Below are 18,005 nucleotides of genomic sequence, written 5' to 3'. Positions count from 1 at the left end.
AAGGACACGGTCGAGGAAGGCCCAAAAGCGTCCGGGAACACAATTCGCACCGCGTCGCTCCGGAAGTCCGGAGCCGTGGACCGGACCACGCCGGGAGAGCGGAGACGACAGCAGCTGCCGCGATTCCTCTGTCCATGTTCATGTCGCGCTGAGGCTGAGACCTGAGAGGGGAGACGAAGCCCCGCGCGAGATGGCGGTGGACGCGACCACGGCCATGACCATCGACTTCCTCCGCGCGCGCCTCCTCTCCGAGCGCTCCGTCTCCCGCGCCGCCAAGGAGCGCGCCGACCAGTTCTCCAAGCGGGTACGTGCGCGCGCATTTCGTTGTCGCAGCTTGGCATTGCGAACGGACTGGTTAACGGGCCGCGCTGCTGCAGGTCGCGGAGCTGGAGGAACAGCTCCGGACGGTGACGACCCAGCGGCGGAAGGCGGAGCGGGCCGCCGCGGAGGTGCTCGCCATCCTCGAGTCCCAGGGCTTCGACCGCTTCTCCGACGCCGCAGATTCCGATTACGGCGACGACGACGAGACTGGTGGCCCCGAGTCCGCCGAGTGCGGGAGTGGCGGCAAGGCCCGCGTGGAAGCGGAGGATGCGCTGTCCAGTTCGGAGCTGGGAGGCCCGACTGGGGCGCCTCAGGCCGCCGGGGCGCTGTCGTGGAAGGGCCGCGCCGGGAGCCCTGACTCGGACAGGCGGCAGCCGCATCAGAAAGTTAGGCAACTCAGGCAGAGGCATAGCCATAATAACCACAGGAGGAGCTACTTTTACTTGCTCACCGCGGATTCGTCGCCCAAGTACCAGCCGGGGCAGTCCTGCCGGAAGATCAAGAGAAAGGAGCTAATAAGGTCCAGTCATTGAACGACATAGCTGAATTTCCGTGTTAATCGTTGATCTATAGCTGTCCATTGCTTGCCTAACATGCTGTAGTCATACTCTTGTAACAGATTGCAAACTGAAGGTGAGGATGGCAAGGACAATGTTGCCCTGAGTCTGGAGGAGCAGGAAAGATCAGATTGCACAGTTTGCACCGATGAGCAACATGATTTGGATGGCGAGGTGAGCCAAGATGGGCGAGGTTCTTGTTGTGACAGAAGAACTGAGGATGTCAATAAAAGGTACACCATGGAGTATGAGAAGGATGAGGAAATGGAAAGGGTGCTTGAGAAGCAGGCTGAGTTTATTGGGCAGTATGAGGCAGAAGAAAATGCTCAGAGGGAGTGGGAGAAGAAATTCAGTGGAAGCCAAGATTCAACTGTGGTATGTGCTGTCCTTCTGAGTTAGGAAATATTGTTCATTCAGTGTTTATAGTTCTCGAGTACTCCTCACACCTATGCATGCTGTAGCATATTCAAAGATTAAACTTGCATTTTGACACCATTGCATATGGTTATAGGATCGGCTTTCTGAACTTGAGAGATTTAGGCTCCGTTCTGGAGCTCTCCATGCTCCTGAAATCCCCAGATCTTGCTCTGTGATCCCAATTCCTCACTCCACTAATAGAAATCCGGGATTGTAGTGATTGGTGTAAGCATCATAAGGATCTAATAGTCATATCAATTTGTTTGCTGAAAACTGCAGTTTTACTATCTTTGCCTTTTGTGAAACCTGCATAATTGATCTAGTTCGAAATAAAAAATTTACTCCTAAAATGAAACGCTTGATATCAATGTAAACCAAACAATTTGCTTTTACTTTATTTTATTTTTTACCTTTGCAGCTGACTTGATAAAAAACTTAGAAGTCCTAAAAAATTTATTGTTTGACTTGCGCTCCTGCATTTCATTTCCAGGATGATGTTGACCTAGACAATAAGTTAAATCAGAATGAACAAACTTGCAAGCAGAGGGGCAAAGCTGCTCAGATTCTCGATAGACAAGTTGTTTGCGAAGAGATAAGGTCAAGTGATAAAGATCTCTTCGGCATCAATAGTTCATCAGAATGTCTCTTGAATGGCTCCTCCTCTGGCTTGTCCACAAATGTTCCAGAAGTAAGTTTTATTGGGAAGTGCAAAGAATCTGATCAGGATTTTCTGCAGGCTACTGTAGTGGTTGCTTCAGTTGATAGTGAGTTGCATGTTAGAAAGGATGAGTTGGTAAATAGAAGTTATACTGAAGTTTTTGAAGGAAGTGGGAATAATATTGGAAGATCAATTTCTTCACCAAAGAAAAGCTATAATAGCAGCCCAAATGCAGGACATAGTAAAGGTCAAGGAGATGAAAATTCAGACACTAGTTCAAACTACCATGCAAATTCTCACTCATATGAGCACTACATGACAACACCATCAGTCGGAAGTTCATTAAGTGATACCCCTAAAAGCAAAGTATCTGAATGGAGTCTGTCATGCTTTCATAACCATACTGATAATCAGATTGACACGCAGCTGTATCAACCCTCAAGGGATGATGTGGGAGGTGTTCTAGAGGCCCTTCAACGTGCCAAGATATCCCTCAGAGAAAAGCTGAGAAGGCCAAGTCCACCCAGCCAAGACATGTTGACACTTCCAGCACCAGAGGATCACTACACAAATGATGATTTGCCTGTCAACGACACAGAACTTTCGCTTTGCATATCACAACGGTTTAGCCAGGAAATATTGTCACTACCAGCATCAGAAGACTGTCTTAACAGGATCGATTTACCAGGTGATGATGCAAAGGTACCAGTTGGTCCTGCTGGCTTGTTCCGGTTACCAACAGACTTGTTTCCCCAAAACAGGGCATGTTCAACTGATGGCTATGGTTCAAGGTTCAGTTTGACATCAAGTCAGCAAACCATCTACTCGAGCAACCCTGCTAATAATATCATGTCAACTGCATCACTTCCTCAATATGGTTCTCAGTTCTCACTGAATCCGTATTACCATCCTCATAATTCTATGTTGCTGTTAATGCCTATTGATGGTGGGCATAACTTCCCAGTGTCAGACTTTGCAACAGGAGATGGCTCTTTCATCCCTGAAACAAGGTCTAGCAATGTTTTAAGAAGAGGAATGCCTTCTGGAGATGCAAGCATGCTCTTCCAGTATAGTACTGCTTATAACCAATAGCTGGAGTGCAGTAGCTAGCCATGCTTAGGACTTAGTCCAGGGATAGTTTTTGTGTTAGATGGTATTTGTTGCACTAATTCTGCCTATGGTGATAGTGATGTGCGTCATGTTGTATTGCTATCCAATAACAAGTTTTGTTTATAAGCAGCGTTTGTTATTTCTTGTGCTCTCGAGAGCCACTGGAACTGGAAGCTGGTACTTTTATATATACAACTGAGTGTCATGGAAACCAATCCGATTGCTCTCATGTCTCCGGTGTCCTTGGTCCTCTCCTTGCTGTTTGACAACACCGCATCATGGCTGGTATTCCCTTTTCTGCTCGTCTGCTTGCTTGCTTCCCCAGCAATCTTAATTTGCTTTTGCTTGTGCGGCAACTCATTGCAATGCTAAGCATGTTTGGTGCCACACTGCCACCACCACTACTGGCCATCGTCATTACTACACCGCGTGATAGTTGTCATCATGGTTTTAGTCCAACTGAAGAATGGCAACCCCCCTAACGGCTACATATTTCCTTTTGCATAAACAGACGCATTTTCCATTTCAAGGATGGCCTAAATGAAGTAAATGGCGAGCCATGAGTGGAAGGATATCAAGATCAAGCATCGAACTGAACATGACACAGACTTGCGACATCAGGATTCAGGTCCGTTCCTATGATAACCAGTAGGGGTACATAAAAAGATGGAACATAAACAAGATCGTCTGAAAATCAACGGCATATATACAACGAAATGCTGGTACATAAACAAGGTCCCTTTGCCGGATAGTGCAGCGGATAAACCAAACGGAAAGTAAATAAGATAGTACTGTGTCTCGCAGGGAAAAAAAATACAACGATGTTCTACACTCAACACAACTGGATAATAATTCTCATGCTCAATTAGCTCTCACCCCTTGTGACTAACAGGTTCCTACTCCATGCTTTATTTCTAGAAGAATGGAGTGACTATAAGGTACCTACTCCATGTTTTATTTCCTAGAAGAATTAATGGCTATCCTCCGGCCGGAACTAATATGACAGGTCGAGAGCTAATGCTATTACCGTCGGCATAATATCTATGAAATTGATGCCTTCGCTAAACCAGAGTTTTGCTCAGTTTCTGCCGTCTTGCGTGATCTGGGCAATTTGCTTGCTGCAAGGTGCAAATGGGGGCATAGAGGCCTTGGTGCCTTGGTTTCCATGTCAAATCCTCGCACACAGACAAATCCTGCATTGCATGTTAACTCTTTGTCAAGGTAACTTCACATAAATTATGGGGAGATCAAAAGTCATGAGTAGTAATATCCTAGTTTCCGAAACGCTCCTTGGAAAATGCAATGATTCCTTTGAGCCCAATATAAGGATGCCATTTATCTATGTTTGAGGCAAGCAAGAAAGAGTCAATCTACATTCTCTCCTATTTCTCTAGGGGTTTCTTCAGCACAACATTTATCCCGTTATGGATAAAGGTTCACAACAGCGCTTGTATGTGCAGGTTAACCGTTAGTTGTATCTTTGATGAGAAGAGCAGCACGATCTTTCCCCCATTTTACCATGCATTGACACCCAAACTGAAATGTATAGTTCTTACCTCTCCAGAAGCACTGTTGTACTTCTTCAGTTGTTAGACCTACAGAATGGAATAACACTTGTTGGTACTATTTCAGGTAAAGATTTCTCTAAATTGTTGATTTATGCTGGTCAGAACCTTTGAATATGGTCGATACTGAGGTCCCAAAGTAGACCATACGCCTTTGCAAGCTCCATAACTGCTCCCTTGCAACATGTATGGGATCGTGGCTAGACTTGTGGTCAGCAAATACCTGCATGAATAATTCACAAAAGCCTGAAAGTCCAATCTGTAGGGAGAGGCCCACAGCTAGCAGCTTTTCTCTAACCTGTTCTTGTGGAAAAAGGGAAGACGTGAGTGGCATACCTCATTAACTTGAAAATAAGTGCCATTAAGTGGGAAACTACCCTTCATAGCTGTTCGACACGGAACCTGTTCATGTTCCGGTAACTTGTCATTAGTGGAGAAAGAGTATGCAATTTTCCAGATGAACAATTAATCTTTTATATCATTACTAAACCGTTTGTGGTATTTGGTAGGTTACTAACAATATTGTTTTGCATGGATGGAATGGTTCAAAAACTCAACATTTATGCATGTGTTGTTCAGAGCCAGGATGATAGATTACTTTCATGCAATAAATTCAAGTTATATAAAGAACAGAAGTGCATTTTATCCACTAGCAATGAGTTATTCATATTTCTCAAACTGTCAGAATGCATTATGTAGCTTACCACTAATATTTTTTTAATACGCCTGGATTGGCCCATGAGGGCACAATATACACTGCTGTTTTCTTTTGAGCAAAGACTAGATTTATTTTCATGCAAAAGACAAAGTAACATCAAAACAAATGTGCATTTGATAAAAAGTTATTTGCAAGAATTACAGGTAAGTTAATACCTTTGTAAATTTTATTTTCTTTACCGATTCACTATTTCAGGGATTTAGATCCAGTCTTCTAGGGTGGCTTCGGTAGCATTGCCCGGAATGAAATTGAACATCTATGAAACTAGGCACTTGATTCACCTCACTAACATCTCTAGGTTGCCAGGATTGCCTTACCAGAATCGTGCCTCTGACATATCTAGATTGGTTTTCTCTCTCAGGCACACAATAGTGACACTTCCCATTATTACAAAAGTCAGCTTCCATTTGAGAGTCACAACATGATTTTGGTGCCTTGCTCATTTCCTTTATGTCATCTGCATAGTTGTCACAATATTAGTGATGGTCAACTTACATGAGCAGTCATGCATTCTCAAAGAAAACAAGCTTGCCTTCCATCCATATGGTCAATAGATAAGGACTTGGATCGTCAGGTTCCCGTCGGGCAAGTTCTAGCTGTTAATAATTTTCCGAATCAGTAGCAATGTTTTGAAATGCTTAAATGAAGGTGGAGGTATCTAACCTGTTGCACGAGAGAGTGTGAATCTGGAAGTTCGTAACTGCAAGTACAATCCAACTTAGTAATAGCAATTAAACTGAACATTTTCTGGATAAATAACATTATTTACATGGGAAAACAGTAGCTATGTAGTAAGTGTAAAGGCGATATATGTTTAGGCTAAAGCAAACTCAGTTCATTGCTTACACATAGTGTTCTGTCCGAAGCCTGCGCACATTCTTTAGTTTAGGGACTGGAATCGAAGCAGCTTCAGTGCTAATAGCAACAAGTGCTTTCGCAATATCATCAGACTGCAGGTCCTTGTTGCTTTCTTTAATGCAATTTTCCAAGTTCTGAGCAAAAGCTTCCATGTTAAGCTTTATTGTTGGGATTTCACCATTATCTGCATCATAATCTTCAATATCGTTTTCGAGAGTTTCTGGACATTCTTCCTCTCTTGGACTTGCTGGCTCCTCAACTATTGGCTCGGAGTAGGTAGCAAGAACATCCCTTCCATAGGTACTTCCCTCGAGTTGAGGCAGAACACTGAGAACAGTTGAATTCCAAGCATGATTCCGAGTGGGCAAGCCACTATTCTCGAAACTGAATTGATTGCTCGACTTCACCAAGCTTTTCTCTTGAGGCGCAGGAAGTGCAAGCCGTGCACTGCATTAAAAAAGAAATGATGATTCAGAAACGTTTTAACTCTTGGGGTGTTTTCCCTATATTAGACCTGTACATAACCTTTCTTCTATCAATGAATTGAAATGCAGAGCCTTTGCATTTTCTCAACAAAAAAATGTGTGTATCATAACTAAAAGAACCATCTGATTTACAAGTCCAAGTAAACCATATCCACGACATAAAACTGTTTCTGAATTGTTGAGTGCAAGTGCCTTTCTCCTCGGCAGCAGGTTATATTGTGAGTGGAGGTAGTGCTTGTCTCGGAAATCTCAACCAACAGAAGTATGCCCATTTGGTGCAAGGATCAATCATGGTGCTGATGGTTTTCAAGTCTACTGATTGATCCATAGGGTTCTTGTTTTGTGCTCAGGATATAAGCTACTACTTCTGAAGGAGCAAAGCAAATGTGATAATACCTTGCGAAGGCACTTGCAAAGTGCTTACATTCACTTCTCATTGGACATGCATTGCAATTTGGCTTGCTTTTGGTACAAAACACCTGCATTGATTTATAGAAAGAAGTATTTACTGGTTTCAAGAGAGAACATATCTATCTGTAGGTTCTAATAAAGTACCTTTCCAAAAGTAATCATTTGGTAGTGGAGCTCGTACCTGTGAAAATTGTGATAATTCTGTCAAACTATGTTAGTTAATATTACATATGATTTACAGAGACTGCGATCTGTTGAGAATGAGATGTCCTATAATTTGCCAACAAAAACCAAGTTCAGAAAATTAAGCTGATATGGTCATAACTCACAGTGTTTGCTGATCAAGTTTACACAGACGAGGCCAAATGTACTTTTGTATAGTCTCCAAGACAGGATATCTTTGAAAAGAAAAAGAAAAAACAGATGGATATAAGGAAGTTTCAACTTTCAACAGTAAATACATAACGAGATAAATGTTGTAGACAATTCAGGAACATACAGCTCAAGTAGATGTAACTGTAGAGATTCAGGAAGAGGTTGAATGGGCACCCATCCCAGTCTCACACATATGCGGCCAACATTGGTGTCAACCTGAGTGACCAAAGCATTGTTGTGTAAATACGAAATGGACTGCAGGTGAAATAGAACTATTCCAACAGCAACTTACAGGGAAGGCAAGATGATGCAATGTCAGAAGACGAACACACTCGACACTTTTGAGTCCCAGTCCACGTATGCTGAGCAAGTAATCCCTGAAAATTAAATCAAATCAATTTAATAGAACAACTTCTTTTTCGGGAAACCAATAGAACTAACTTCTCATTTCTGAGCTGCATGGGGCTAAACTGAAAAGTCCTTCACTGCTTAAGTCAACCACATATTACAACCTTTTGTTAATACACTAGCTCCTTCATGTAACTTCTAGATTATCACAAAGCGTTCAGTTTTATATATTATCTGCCAATGTCAACTTGTTATACCTCTTGCGCCATTTAATTCGTTCACACACTTCAGTTATAGTTGACTTGTCATTTCAAGCACTAAAAATATCAGTAAAGAGATACAGTTGGAGCGAGAGAGAATATAGTGCGAAACCGCAAAGAGGAGAGAGAATATAGGTAGGAGATCCAAGTGGAGTAGGTGGATATAAGCATTTCATGTTTGCAGAGTATCTTACTTTGCTGAGTCAGGGGGAATATCTCTTAACCATTCAAGATCAATGCTTCCATGATCTCTGACCAAACGATTCAGGAAACTCTGTGAAAACAGCAATTAGTGTGAGCATAACTATAATAGTTGCCATGAGATTTCTCAATGCTGCAGAACAAGATTTGATTCCAAGTAACTATTTAACCGAAAAGTTAACACTACCTTTTTACTTTCAACAAAATATCATGCTGTGCAAATAAAACCTATTAAATCGTACTGTTCAATTAGTACCTGGATTCTCTCTGCCAAAACATTATTCATTCCTCGTTCCCGAATAGCGTGAGAAATTCTTTGTACATCTGCACACCGTACGGCTTCCCAATCAACGGAGTCTCTTCTTTCAAAAGTTCTTTCGTTCATGTGACCGTCATCACAAGCTTGCCTTCGAAATTTATCCCAGTCAAATTTTTCCATATTTTTTTTATTTGTGGTTCTTGCTTTCTTTGGCCTTGATGCTTGAGCTGCTTTATCTGGCACTCCATTGTGGGCAATAAAACCAGATTTTAAAGTAGATTCGTCCGCGCCGCTTGCTGTATCTGCTATCATTCCATTTCCACCAGTGACAGAGTGTGATTCATGCTGCTGCAATTCTGATGCTTCAAAACCGGCCCTTTTGTTGTACCGCAATTTGACTGCATGGACATCAACCTTCTGTCAAACAACAAACAAAATTTCATGCCGATTGAAGTGATAGAAGAAAGAGATGCTTGCTGACCTGGAAGATCTGTGCTTGTTTCAGGAGTAGTTAGTGTAGAGATAACAGTCTTACTATAATTAATTTGTGCTATATGATTATCAGACGGCATGAAAAGAGGAAGTTCCTTCTCAACTGCGCCATTTTTGGGATGTGATGATGCAGAACCTGCGGAACTCTTGTGAGATGTAGAATAGACATATGGTTCATTTGCCACATCTGGTTGTCGATTATCAACTGAGATAAATGGATACATCAGTACAGAAGGAGAGGGAATCACATGTTCACCTACACCATTGTCATTTATAGCTCCTATGATTCTTTGGCATCCAAGTTCATTGGTTGCTGCATCATTTCCTGCTAATGGATTTCCATCAAAATTGCTTCCCAGCTGCTGAAAAGCTGCACCATTGACACCACCAACAAAATATCTAGGTGCATAATTTTTCCCAGAACTCGAAGATAACTGTGTTTCAGTAATAGTTTCAGAAATCATAACACTCTCAGTAGATGACATATCCTTCTGGGACTGTATCTCTGGTGGACTTCCTGCTGATGCCGTTAATTCTATCGAAGAGAAATCTGGAAACTGGTGTGCTCTATGGTCTATTTCTGTCTCTTGGTGGATGCAAAAACCTTCAGTTGCTTCTAGATCTGATCTTGTACCACTGTCAAAAAAGTCAAACATGCTTATGTCTCCTCCTACCGCACTCATGCTAAAGATTTCTTCATTGGCTTGACTGGTAATATCATCCTCACAATTGCTATGAACAGACCCTGGAGGAAAACTCGCAGCAAGGGCCATAAAGGCAGAGCTGTATTTCATAAAAAAATAGCAATCATAACAAGATTTGTAAACAAAATCAATTCATCATTTTATTTTGATGAACTAAGTGACTAAGGGTACTGTTAGAAACATATTGATTGTGAAAATAATACCTTGAAAGATGATCAGAAACATTCTGGGTGAGGAATACTCCTACCACGGAGTCAACTACTGATCCTTTCCAAGGAGAAAAGTGTCTGTCACCTGATAAAACATGCGACTCGATGTTAGTTATAAATTTCAACCACAGATTAATGGAAATTCAAAAAATTTAACGGTACATAATATTCCACACCTACCATTCCTGTATACTGCAATGGTCATACATAGAACATGACACAACAAGTCTAAAAAGCTCACTGTTCTATCCCCCACTGATATTTTTCAAACATAAAGTTTTCATGCTGTATCATTTATGAAATTCAAAACCTAGGTTTAGAAACAAGAGGTCAGTTTCTCAAAATTCTATCTTTAAATGTTACCTATTAAGTAGGTATAATAGAGAACCAAAATTAATGATACCTACTAAGTGGCTAACCACTTTCTACAAATGATCTACAGAATCCTTTAAAATTGCAATTTCCAATACATTGAGTAATTTTTCAACATAAGAGATGCTAGGTAAAAAACTATCATTCTACCTCTAAAATTAATAATGGACATTTTTTTAGATAGGTGTGAGCAGTAGAAAGGGGTAACATGACAATATTCCGACGACTATGAATTCTCTTTGGTTAGCAAACTCTTGAAGCAGGTGTCAGCAGTAGAAGGGATAACAAGAATGTTCAAGCAAAACCGAATTCAGCTTCATGGACGTTAAAATTGATTTTAGGTCTCAATAAATTTACACCTGCACCACAGTACCTTGAACTAGTCGCATTCGTGCTATAAATGAATTTGCACGGCCTTGAAAAACTTCTCTTTCTTGTTGCCACCATCTCTCTTTGTCAACATCAGTCCCATCTACAGGTTCAGTTGCTTTCCCCATCAAAAGGTTCCAAACTCTTGTGGTCTCATAATCCAAGTTAACTTTAGCACGAGGGCGCTGCTTCTTCACTAAATGCAATGGCCTCTCGTATGGGAAAATCATCTGGCCACTGTATGGTACAAGAGAATTTGACAGACCACCTGTTTCTCCGAAAGAGACAACAGCAGACATGGTCTGAGACGGAAGCATCTCAGTTCGATGCAAATGCTCGGTGTTCAAATCAAGATATTTCAGCCTTGATGTAACTCCTTGGAGATGATCCATATATGTATGTTCTGAGCTTCTTTCTGGTACTTCACAATAAATATCAAGGTTGATTCTTCTATTATCTGGAGCCTGAGGTAAAGTCTGCTGGAAAGTCCCCTCTGATCCTTTTAACCCATTAGATCCACCAGAGAAAATGCTTCTGGAAGAAAACATGCTTTTCTTGTCCATATTTGGTTGAATGGAACTGGGGGAATGAAGTCGTTCCTTCTGTGAACGTTTCTTGGTCGCAAATTTAATGCAAGAACTTTCATACAGGGCCTCCATGCATGACTGAGGTAACCTTGCGAATGCTTGTGACTTATTTTTCTCAATATCCATAATAGGGACAAAAGAAATCCGGCGGGCTCGGATCGATCGCTTCTTTTTTATCCCACCAGCTTGGCAAAATGCTAGCATCTCTGTGGCAGCCCTCAAGATGATGGAGTCTCGTGAATTGGTTAGGGAGGAATCACTCTCTGTGTGTTGTCCATGTTCCTTTTCCTCCAGTTTCGACACCTTAGTTACCTGACTTTCTGTGGATTCTGTTTCAGGTATAGACGTAGCCAATCGATGCATATCAAAACCATCTATGTTCGAGTATTTCACCCCCAAGTCCTTGTTGTTCCCTTCCATTATAGTCACCCCCATCCTTGTGGCATCAGGATCATGAGTGCTTCCCGCGTTGTCTTGTTTTCCTGTTACTTCCCTGCTAAGGCATCCAGAAGTTGCAGGTGAGATTTCTTGTGTAGGTTTTGGCGTGATCTCGGGTAAATGTATGTACTCATCTAACAGTTCATTCAGTTTGCGAGTCATGCCAAAAGCTAATCCTCCTGGTAAATTTTCCATGTTTGCCTGCAGTCCATGTCCAATCTGCACAGCTGATCTAGTCATCGAACACAAAGAACTTTTAGCATGAGCAAGTTTCTCGTTATGTTGACATGAGTTGCCTGTTGATGACTGGTCTCCCTGCACTCCTTGTTCACCGAGTTCGAATTGCAATCTTCTTCTAACTGATGCAATTCTGCTTCTAGCAGCATTTTCTGTCCCTCCAGATATTGATCGGTCAGTAACAGGTCCTGGGCACTTCTCCAGAGAGCTGAGATTTCTTTTCTTCCGGACATAACTTCTCCTGGCTTTCTGATTCGGAGACTTTTCTTCTGGCGTTGTAACTGCCGAGTTTTGCTTCTTGCCTCGCTTGTCTTCACGTATTACCTTTGCTCTATGTTTCTTCCTCCGAGGCTTCACTTTTCGTGCAGGGGTATCCTCAATCTGGAATGTCTCAACTTTTGCAGTACCTGAAATCTGAATATCTATCTGAGTCAGTGTTCTTTCCTTGAGTGCGGCTGGTGTTGCTACAACTGTGGGATCATTCTGTTTGAGTTGTGTCCTAGGCTTTTTTGGCGTCCGCTGGTACACAAGCATGTTGTGATCAGTTACACCTTCACCAAGTAGCTCAATCAATTGTTTAGTGTGTTGGCCTTGTGTTTCATCGGTTCTTGCAGGAATAGCTGATTCTAATTTACTGTGGACACCAGAGGTAACTACCGCTGATGACGATGATGGCTGGCTATCATTTCCTTGAATCCCAGTTTTGGGTGATTCCGCATCTAAACCATTTGGCTGAAAATGTATAGATGGATGTTCAGAACTGCAACTAACTGGAGTGGCTTGTGCTGAAGGATTCATTGCCATATCACTTGCAACATCATTTGACGCCCTTCCAATTGACAAGAAATCACTTCTGGGAAGCAGAATAGAAGGTGCATCTTCAGAATCTTTAGAGGCAAACCAGAAAAGGAAGTCAGTCTTCAGCCACAAAGCTTCGATGAAACTAACATAAAACCTCAGAAGGAAAAGCACCAGCACTCACCCCCTGGAACACCGGGCAGGGCAGGAGCTGGTATAGAAGTACCAGATAGTGGCGTTGGAGGCCTTGATCCCCTTCCAGCCCGACGCCTTTGGAACACAAAGATACTTATGGGCACCTTTGTGCATCCTGCAGGCAGGTTACAGGAACCCTGAAGAGCTGCTCGTGGAGCGGAAGCGGAACCCTCGTGCGTGGCACTCATCATCGATCTAGAGCATCCTGATAGCAAATTTGGCCCGGTGATTGGGCTGCTCCCGGCTGCTAGATTTTGGCAGCCTATGCTGGGCGCCCCATCGCCCAGGAATAGGGACCTATTGCCAGGGATGCTTGGACTTGGAGTGCTCCTCCTTTCCGCCATGGCCGGAGTCCAAATTTCTTGGTTCTCTGCAGGATTTGCCTGCAGGTTGTCCATCCTAGCTTCCAAAACAACCTGCACAAAGAAATAGAAGATCAAATCAGACGAAAAGGAACAAAAAGAAAGGAACTCGGTGTGTTCTTCTCGTGCATAAAAATGAACATGAGGCCACACTGCTCGGGTTCGCCGGCGAGCCACTCCTGTCGCCGCGCACGCTCATTTCGTTATGTGGAGGTTGGGTTTCACCATTGCTCAAAACCCGGGCAAAGCGGTTGTAGAGTATAGGAGCAATTTCATAAACCGCATTAAGTGGGATTGGAAGTTGAGCACGAGAACAAGAACGACAAGGAAAATCCAAGCGGAAGAAGAAAATTGGGAGGAGAAGTAGGCGAAGAACTAGCAGATTGCTGTCCTTCTGGGAGCCACCTTCAATTCGCTCGCGACGCGCGCAGAAAAGAATCGAGGCGATATACAGGCAACCACAAGGCAGGGTGAGGAAGATTTAACCGTTGAAGGGTCAGCTTCTGGCTTAGTCTGTGATTTCACCGCGACTCTGGAGAAACGGAGGGGAACGAAAAGGAATGACTCTCGTTCCCTGATCTCTTCGCTTCGCTAGGCGCACGGCACAGCGCTGCCGTTGAGTATGGCATGGGACGTACACTTTCTCTGGTTTAAGCATGTTTGATCGGCTTCTCCCGCGCGCCCATACGGCGCGGCGCGAGGGAGAAGCTCAATTAAATAGACTTCGCGTCGCGACGGCAGAGAAGAGAAGCTCAATTAAATAGACTTTGCGTCGCAACGGCAGAGAAGCTCAGTCAAATAGACTCTTTTCTTAGTTTAAGCATGTTTGAACGGCTTCTCCCGCGCGCCGCTCCCAACGGCATGCAGCGGTGCAATGGAGATCTCAATCGAATAGCGCGTCATATACTTGATTTACGCCTTTTTTTATCAATTATATCTATTAATTTGACTCCTCGTGCAACAGCTTGTGTGTGTCACGTGAGGATCAAATAAAATATATCATGTATCAAATCGCTAATGGATCCCATGGTCCAAAGAAAACATATATCAAATTTTAAAATGTTTAAAAATCTATTTATACAATGATCTGTGCTGCATATGCATAAATTCTCATGGAAAAATATTCACATTTGTGGGCTAAGAAAGACAAATATGTGATATGCAATAGATACATTAGTATTAGCTATTATTAATCTACAATTTTTTGTGTGTAACCCCCCATGTTTTTACATTATTTATGTTAGACACATATGTAGAATGCATCTATATATACGTGTAGAATTCATCAAAGAAATTTTCTAAGCTTCTAAATATCATTGTGGATTTTTAAGGCTCATTAAAGCTTGAGTTCTGAGGATCTGCATTCTGCATTCTATGTGCATGACTAAATAGATACATAGTAAAACTATTACGCAATATCTATATCTGTAGTGGTGGTATCAATTCTTTACCGACATATTTTTGTAAACCGTGCAATCAAAAAGGACAAATGGCACCAGAGATCACATACTTTCTTTAGTTTTGAAAGTTCAATAGGCGGGTCTAAAAGGGCCATCAATTTCCTACCAAATTCTTGCATGTATAATTAGAATAAACTATTCATATGTAAAATCTCATGAGAAATGTTTTAATTTGTAGTCTGCCTAAAACCAACAAGAAATGGCATCTTTAGTTGTTTTTATCTTTTCTACACATGTAACGAAATGCAAATTTCTGCATGAAATTTAAAATCTTCACTCTCTGTTTTTAGTGTAAGGAACAAGAACATTGCCAATTGGCCTAATTTAGTTCTATGCATTTCAACAACGGCAATTGGCCTAATTTAGTTCTATGTATTTCTTGTGATACAAATTGCGATCAAAATGTTTTTCTCCACTACAAACTCAATCAAATAGACTCTACGCATGTTGCATGCAGTACACGCCCAGCGCTAACTAATTGTACTGCGCACAACGAGTTGAGGTGCTGCATCATCTCCTGCACGGCGTCGAGGTGCTCTAGTTGCTCCTGCACGACATCGAGGTGGTGCAGCTTCTCCTGTGGCATCGAGGCGCTGCAATTGTGCATGCATGCACAATGTCAAGCGACTCCACAAGCTCTTCGGTCTCCATGGCCGTTTAGAAGAGAGAGATTGGCAGTGCAAGTTTTTTTTAGGGAAACAGTAGATCAAATGATCTACTGCAAATATATTAATCGAAGAGAAATATTTACAAAACTGATAATGAAAAATTATCAGACCAGCTATCTAAAGTTAGAAATCCAATCTGCAGACCGGTAGTATTTCTTTCTCCTAGCACGGTGAAACACAACATTGAGCTCACCTTTAAAAATTTGCCTACATCTAAAAAGAGATGGCCTAATATTGCTGAAGTACAATCATTCTTACCTTCCAAATGCTCCAACAGACCAGTGTGGAAATCTCCATATGAAATGGGAACCGGAGTTGCTGCTTAATTTCCTTGAAGTTATGATGCACATTCAAGTGAGGCAAAAACTATGGGCATAGGTATCTCCAGCATGCAAACATGAAAGGGCAGTGAAAGAACAGGTGATCCCTGAATTTAATCTGGATACCTTGACAAAGAACACATCCATATGATGGAAGGTGTAAGTTTTTCTGGTGAAACATAGCTCTAGTGTTGAGTCTATTAATCGTCAATAGTCAGATAAAAAACTTGTGTTTCAGTTGGCAACAGGAATTCCCAGCATGCAAGTGCAAGTGTAAATTGGAGGAGGAGGAGGAAGAAAAGAGGAATATATACTACAGGAAGAAGATGGATGTAATTAACAATGCACCTGTGAGGAACATAGGAGAGCGCGTGAGAAGGTACATTTGATTGATTATGCATGCATGCGGGATGGCAACATGTGAACCAAAAAATGAAGGTATTTTAGCCACTAATTTAAGGGCTGGAAGAAGCTGCATGCCTATAAAACTAGGTCTCGAGATCATATAATGCACAAGAATCTAGATGAAGGAAGTAATTTCTCCCTCAAACCGTTCCGTAAAATAGCTCATAACTTCTTATTTCTCTGATTTATTCGTTAATGTGTAGTTCATTTTTGGTTGGTTCTACGCCTGCTCAATAGTTGCTCACACCATTTTACTCTTAAATCAATATAAATAATCAGTGGTTAAATGAGAGATGTTTGATTCAAGTGCACAAATCTATATTACTCTATTTTTCTTATAGAAAATAGTAAGAAAGACCCATAAAGTATAATAGTAACCTAAATTCGCATCCGTGATGATTTGAACTCAGGTGTTGAGATTGTACACCCACTCCCCCAACCAAGTGAGCTAAGCTCACTCCCAAATCTATACTACTCTATCAAGAAACAGAGTGATGAGTAAAAGACAACTTGAAGATACAACTCTTAAAAAACAATGCACTGGGGGAAGTCCAAGTGGAATTTGAAGCGGAATCTCTATTCTAGAATTGGATTCCAGTTGCTAGTTGTGTTAGGGAAACTCCAGCGGGGCGATCCAAACGGGCCGCACTGGTCCGTTCAGTCCACGCACCCCAAGCGGGGCGACACATTTGCTTATGCGTCCGTTTTTCGGTCCGGCTGGATCCATTTCTCTCCCAAATTTGTGCCAGGTTTGCGACCCGGACCGAGCACGAACCGTCATCTCGTCCATCCTAGCTTCATAGTACCCCACCCGTCAGCGACCAGAACAAAATCGCCCCTCCCCATTCCTATATCCAAACCCTGATTCCTGCCCTCAGCATCCGCATGTCTCGCCACCTAGTCTCGCCGCTGCCTGCACTGCCCATAGCTGAGTTGTCCCGACGCGCACCGTGGACTCTATGCCGGCGCCGTCGTGGTGCCCGAGTTGCAATTCGTGCTGCCCGTGGCGCAAGCCATGGCGGACAACGACGGGGAGTTCTTTTTCTACCATTTCATCGACACCTCCTCCGATGAGGACTTCGACGGCGACACCGAACTCCTGGTAAGTGTGGCTCTTCTCATCCATCAGAACCAGCGTCCAATTCGTAAGGGTTCGATTGAGGCCCGTGCAGCCATGCTAGACCGCAACAGAAAGGCCGGCCATGTTTTTCTTTTCAACAACTACTTCCATCATACCATACTTGTGCTTTCTACCCATCTATTACGACGACACTATCTGATGAGAAGGTCACTGTTCAGGCGTCTCGTGAAGGAGTGACCATAATTATGAAATGCTCATGCATTGCCGGACCAAATAGGTGGTCCATTAGGAGCATTGCCAGACCCAAACGGACTCGGTCTTTTTTTGTTCGGACCAACGAAATGGAGCAAAACAGGAGCTCTTGGACACCAATTTGGGTCGCTGGAGTTGCACTTATTCCGCGCAACACCGAGGACCTCACGATGGAAAGCCACGTGACGATCCCGGTCGCAGTCTGCTGGTAGTTGCCACCCAGCGCCCGCCAATAACTTCTTGCCGGCGTTTGCGCCGTTTTCCGCAACGAGGAATCACTCTGTCCAATCCACCCCACCTATCCCGAAGAACTGCAGGACCCGCACCAAAGGATCCCGCGCGTCAGTGACATGATCTTGCGCGCTCCTCCGTCGCGCAAAGCCTCGTTGCCTCGCCTGTCCCAAAGCAAAGGAAAGGAAAAGGAGACAGCCGTCTGCCCTTCCCGAGTGAGTCAGTCCACCGCTTGTGGGAGTTGGTGCCTTGCGTTATCTTCTCGTCCACCTGCTTTCCTTT

General features: G+C 42.9%; 2 protein-coding genes across 8 annotated transcripts; one reads left to right on the top strand and one right to left on the bottom strand.

Moving 5' to 3' along the window:
- The first annotated feature begins 31 nt into the window (after positions 1-31).
- LOC100844665 lies at positions 32-3,278 on the top strand. The gene is made up of 4 exons (XM_010233017.3): positions 32-304; positions 378-841; positions 941-1,253; positions 1,786-3,278. Exons 1-4 carry the CDS (start codon positions 191-193, stop codon positions 3,043-3,045), a joined length of 2,151 nt encoding a protein of 716 aa, XP_010231319.1. The 5' UTR covers positions 32-190; the 3' UTR covers positions 3,046-3,278.
- Positions 3,279-3,746: 468 nt separating this feature from the next.
- On the bottom strand, positions 3,747-14,000 carry LOC100844361 (protein ROS1). Of its 7 annotated transcripts, XM_014899067.2 has the most exons (21): positions 13,458-13,998; positions 12,934-13,360; positions 10,694-12,838; positions 9,943-10,033; positions 9,292-9,818; positions 9,025-9,171; positions 8,541-8,941; positions 8,278-8,357; positions 7,768-7,852; positions 7,600-7,691; positions 7,430-7,498; positions 7,245-7,281; positions 7,086-7,168; positions 6,193-6,651; positions 6,010-6,046; positions 5,879-5,942; positions 5,664-5,803; positions 4,965-5,030; positions 4,737-4,851; positions 4,620-4,658; positions 3,747-4,256 (listed from the first exon to the last, which is right to left on the bottom strand). In XM_014899067.2, the coding sequence occupies exons 1-21, from the start codon at positions 13,503-13,505 to the stop codon at positions 4,105-4,107; spliced, it is 5,304 nt and encodes a 1,767-aa protein (XP_014754553.1). In that variant the 5' UTR covers positions 13,506-13,998; the 3' UTR covers positions 3,747-4,104. The 7 variants fall into 7 exon arrangements, 5 of the variants coding, with proteins under 5 accessions (XP_014754553.1, XP_014754549.1, XP_014754551.1 ...); XR_001406157.2 differs by having other exon boundaries at positions 5,502-5,803; positions 9,025-9,818; positions 13,458-13,999; XM_014899063.2 differs by having other exon boundaries at positions 9,025-9,818.
- Between the last annotated feature and the right edge of the window lie 4,005 nt (positions 14,001-18,005).

This window comes from Brachypodium distachyon, chromosome 2 (assembly GCF_000005505.3).
Source record: "Brachypodium distachyon strain Bd21 chromosome 2, Brachypodium_distachyon_v3.0, whole genome shotgun sequence".
NCBI classification, from domain to species: Eukaryota; Viridiplantae; Streptophyta; class Magnoliopsida; order Poales; family Poaceae; genus Brachypodium; species Brachypodium distachyon.
This window is presented reverse-complemented; position numbering and strand designations above follow the sequence as displayed.

Bases quoted from the DNA above. Each gene is read 5' to 3' on its own strand.
- LOC100844665 (XM_010233017.3), top strand. From the start codon at position 191: ATGGCGGTGGACGCGACCACGGCCATGACCATCGACTTCCTCCGCGCG. The intron at 842-940 runs GTCCAGTCATTG...CTCTTGTAACAG, and splicing joins AAGAGAAAGGAGCTAATAAG to ATTGCAAACTGAAGGTGAGG. The intron at 1,254-1,785 runs GTATGTGCTGTC...TTTCATTTCCAG, and splicing joins GAAGCCAAGATTCAACTGTG to GATGATGTTGACCTAGACAA.
- LOC100844361 (XM_014899063.2), bottom strand. From the start codon at position 13,505: ATGAGCGTGCGCGGCGACAGGAGTGGCTCGCCGGCGAACCCGAGCAGT. The intron at 7,853-8,277 runs GTAAGATACTCT...TTTAATTTTCAG, and splicing joins ATTCCCCCTGACTCAGCAAA to GGATTACTTGCTCAGCATAC. The intron at 6,652-7,085 runs GTATTATCACAT...TTTTTAATGCAG, and splicing joins TTTGCAAGTGCCTTCGCAAG to TGCACGGCTTGCACTTCCTG.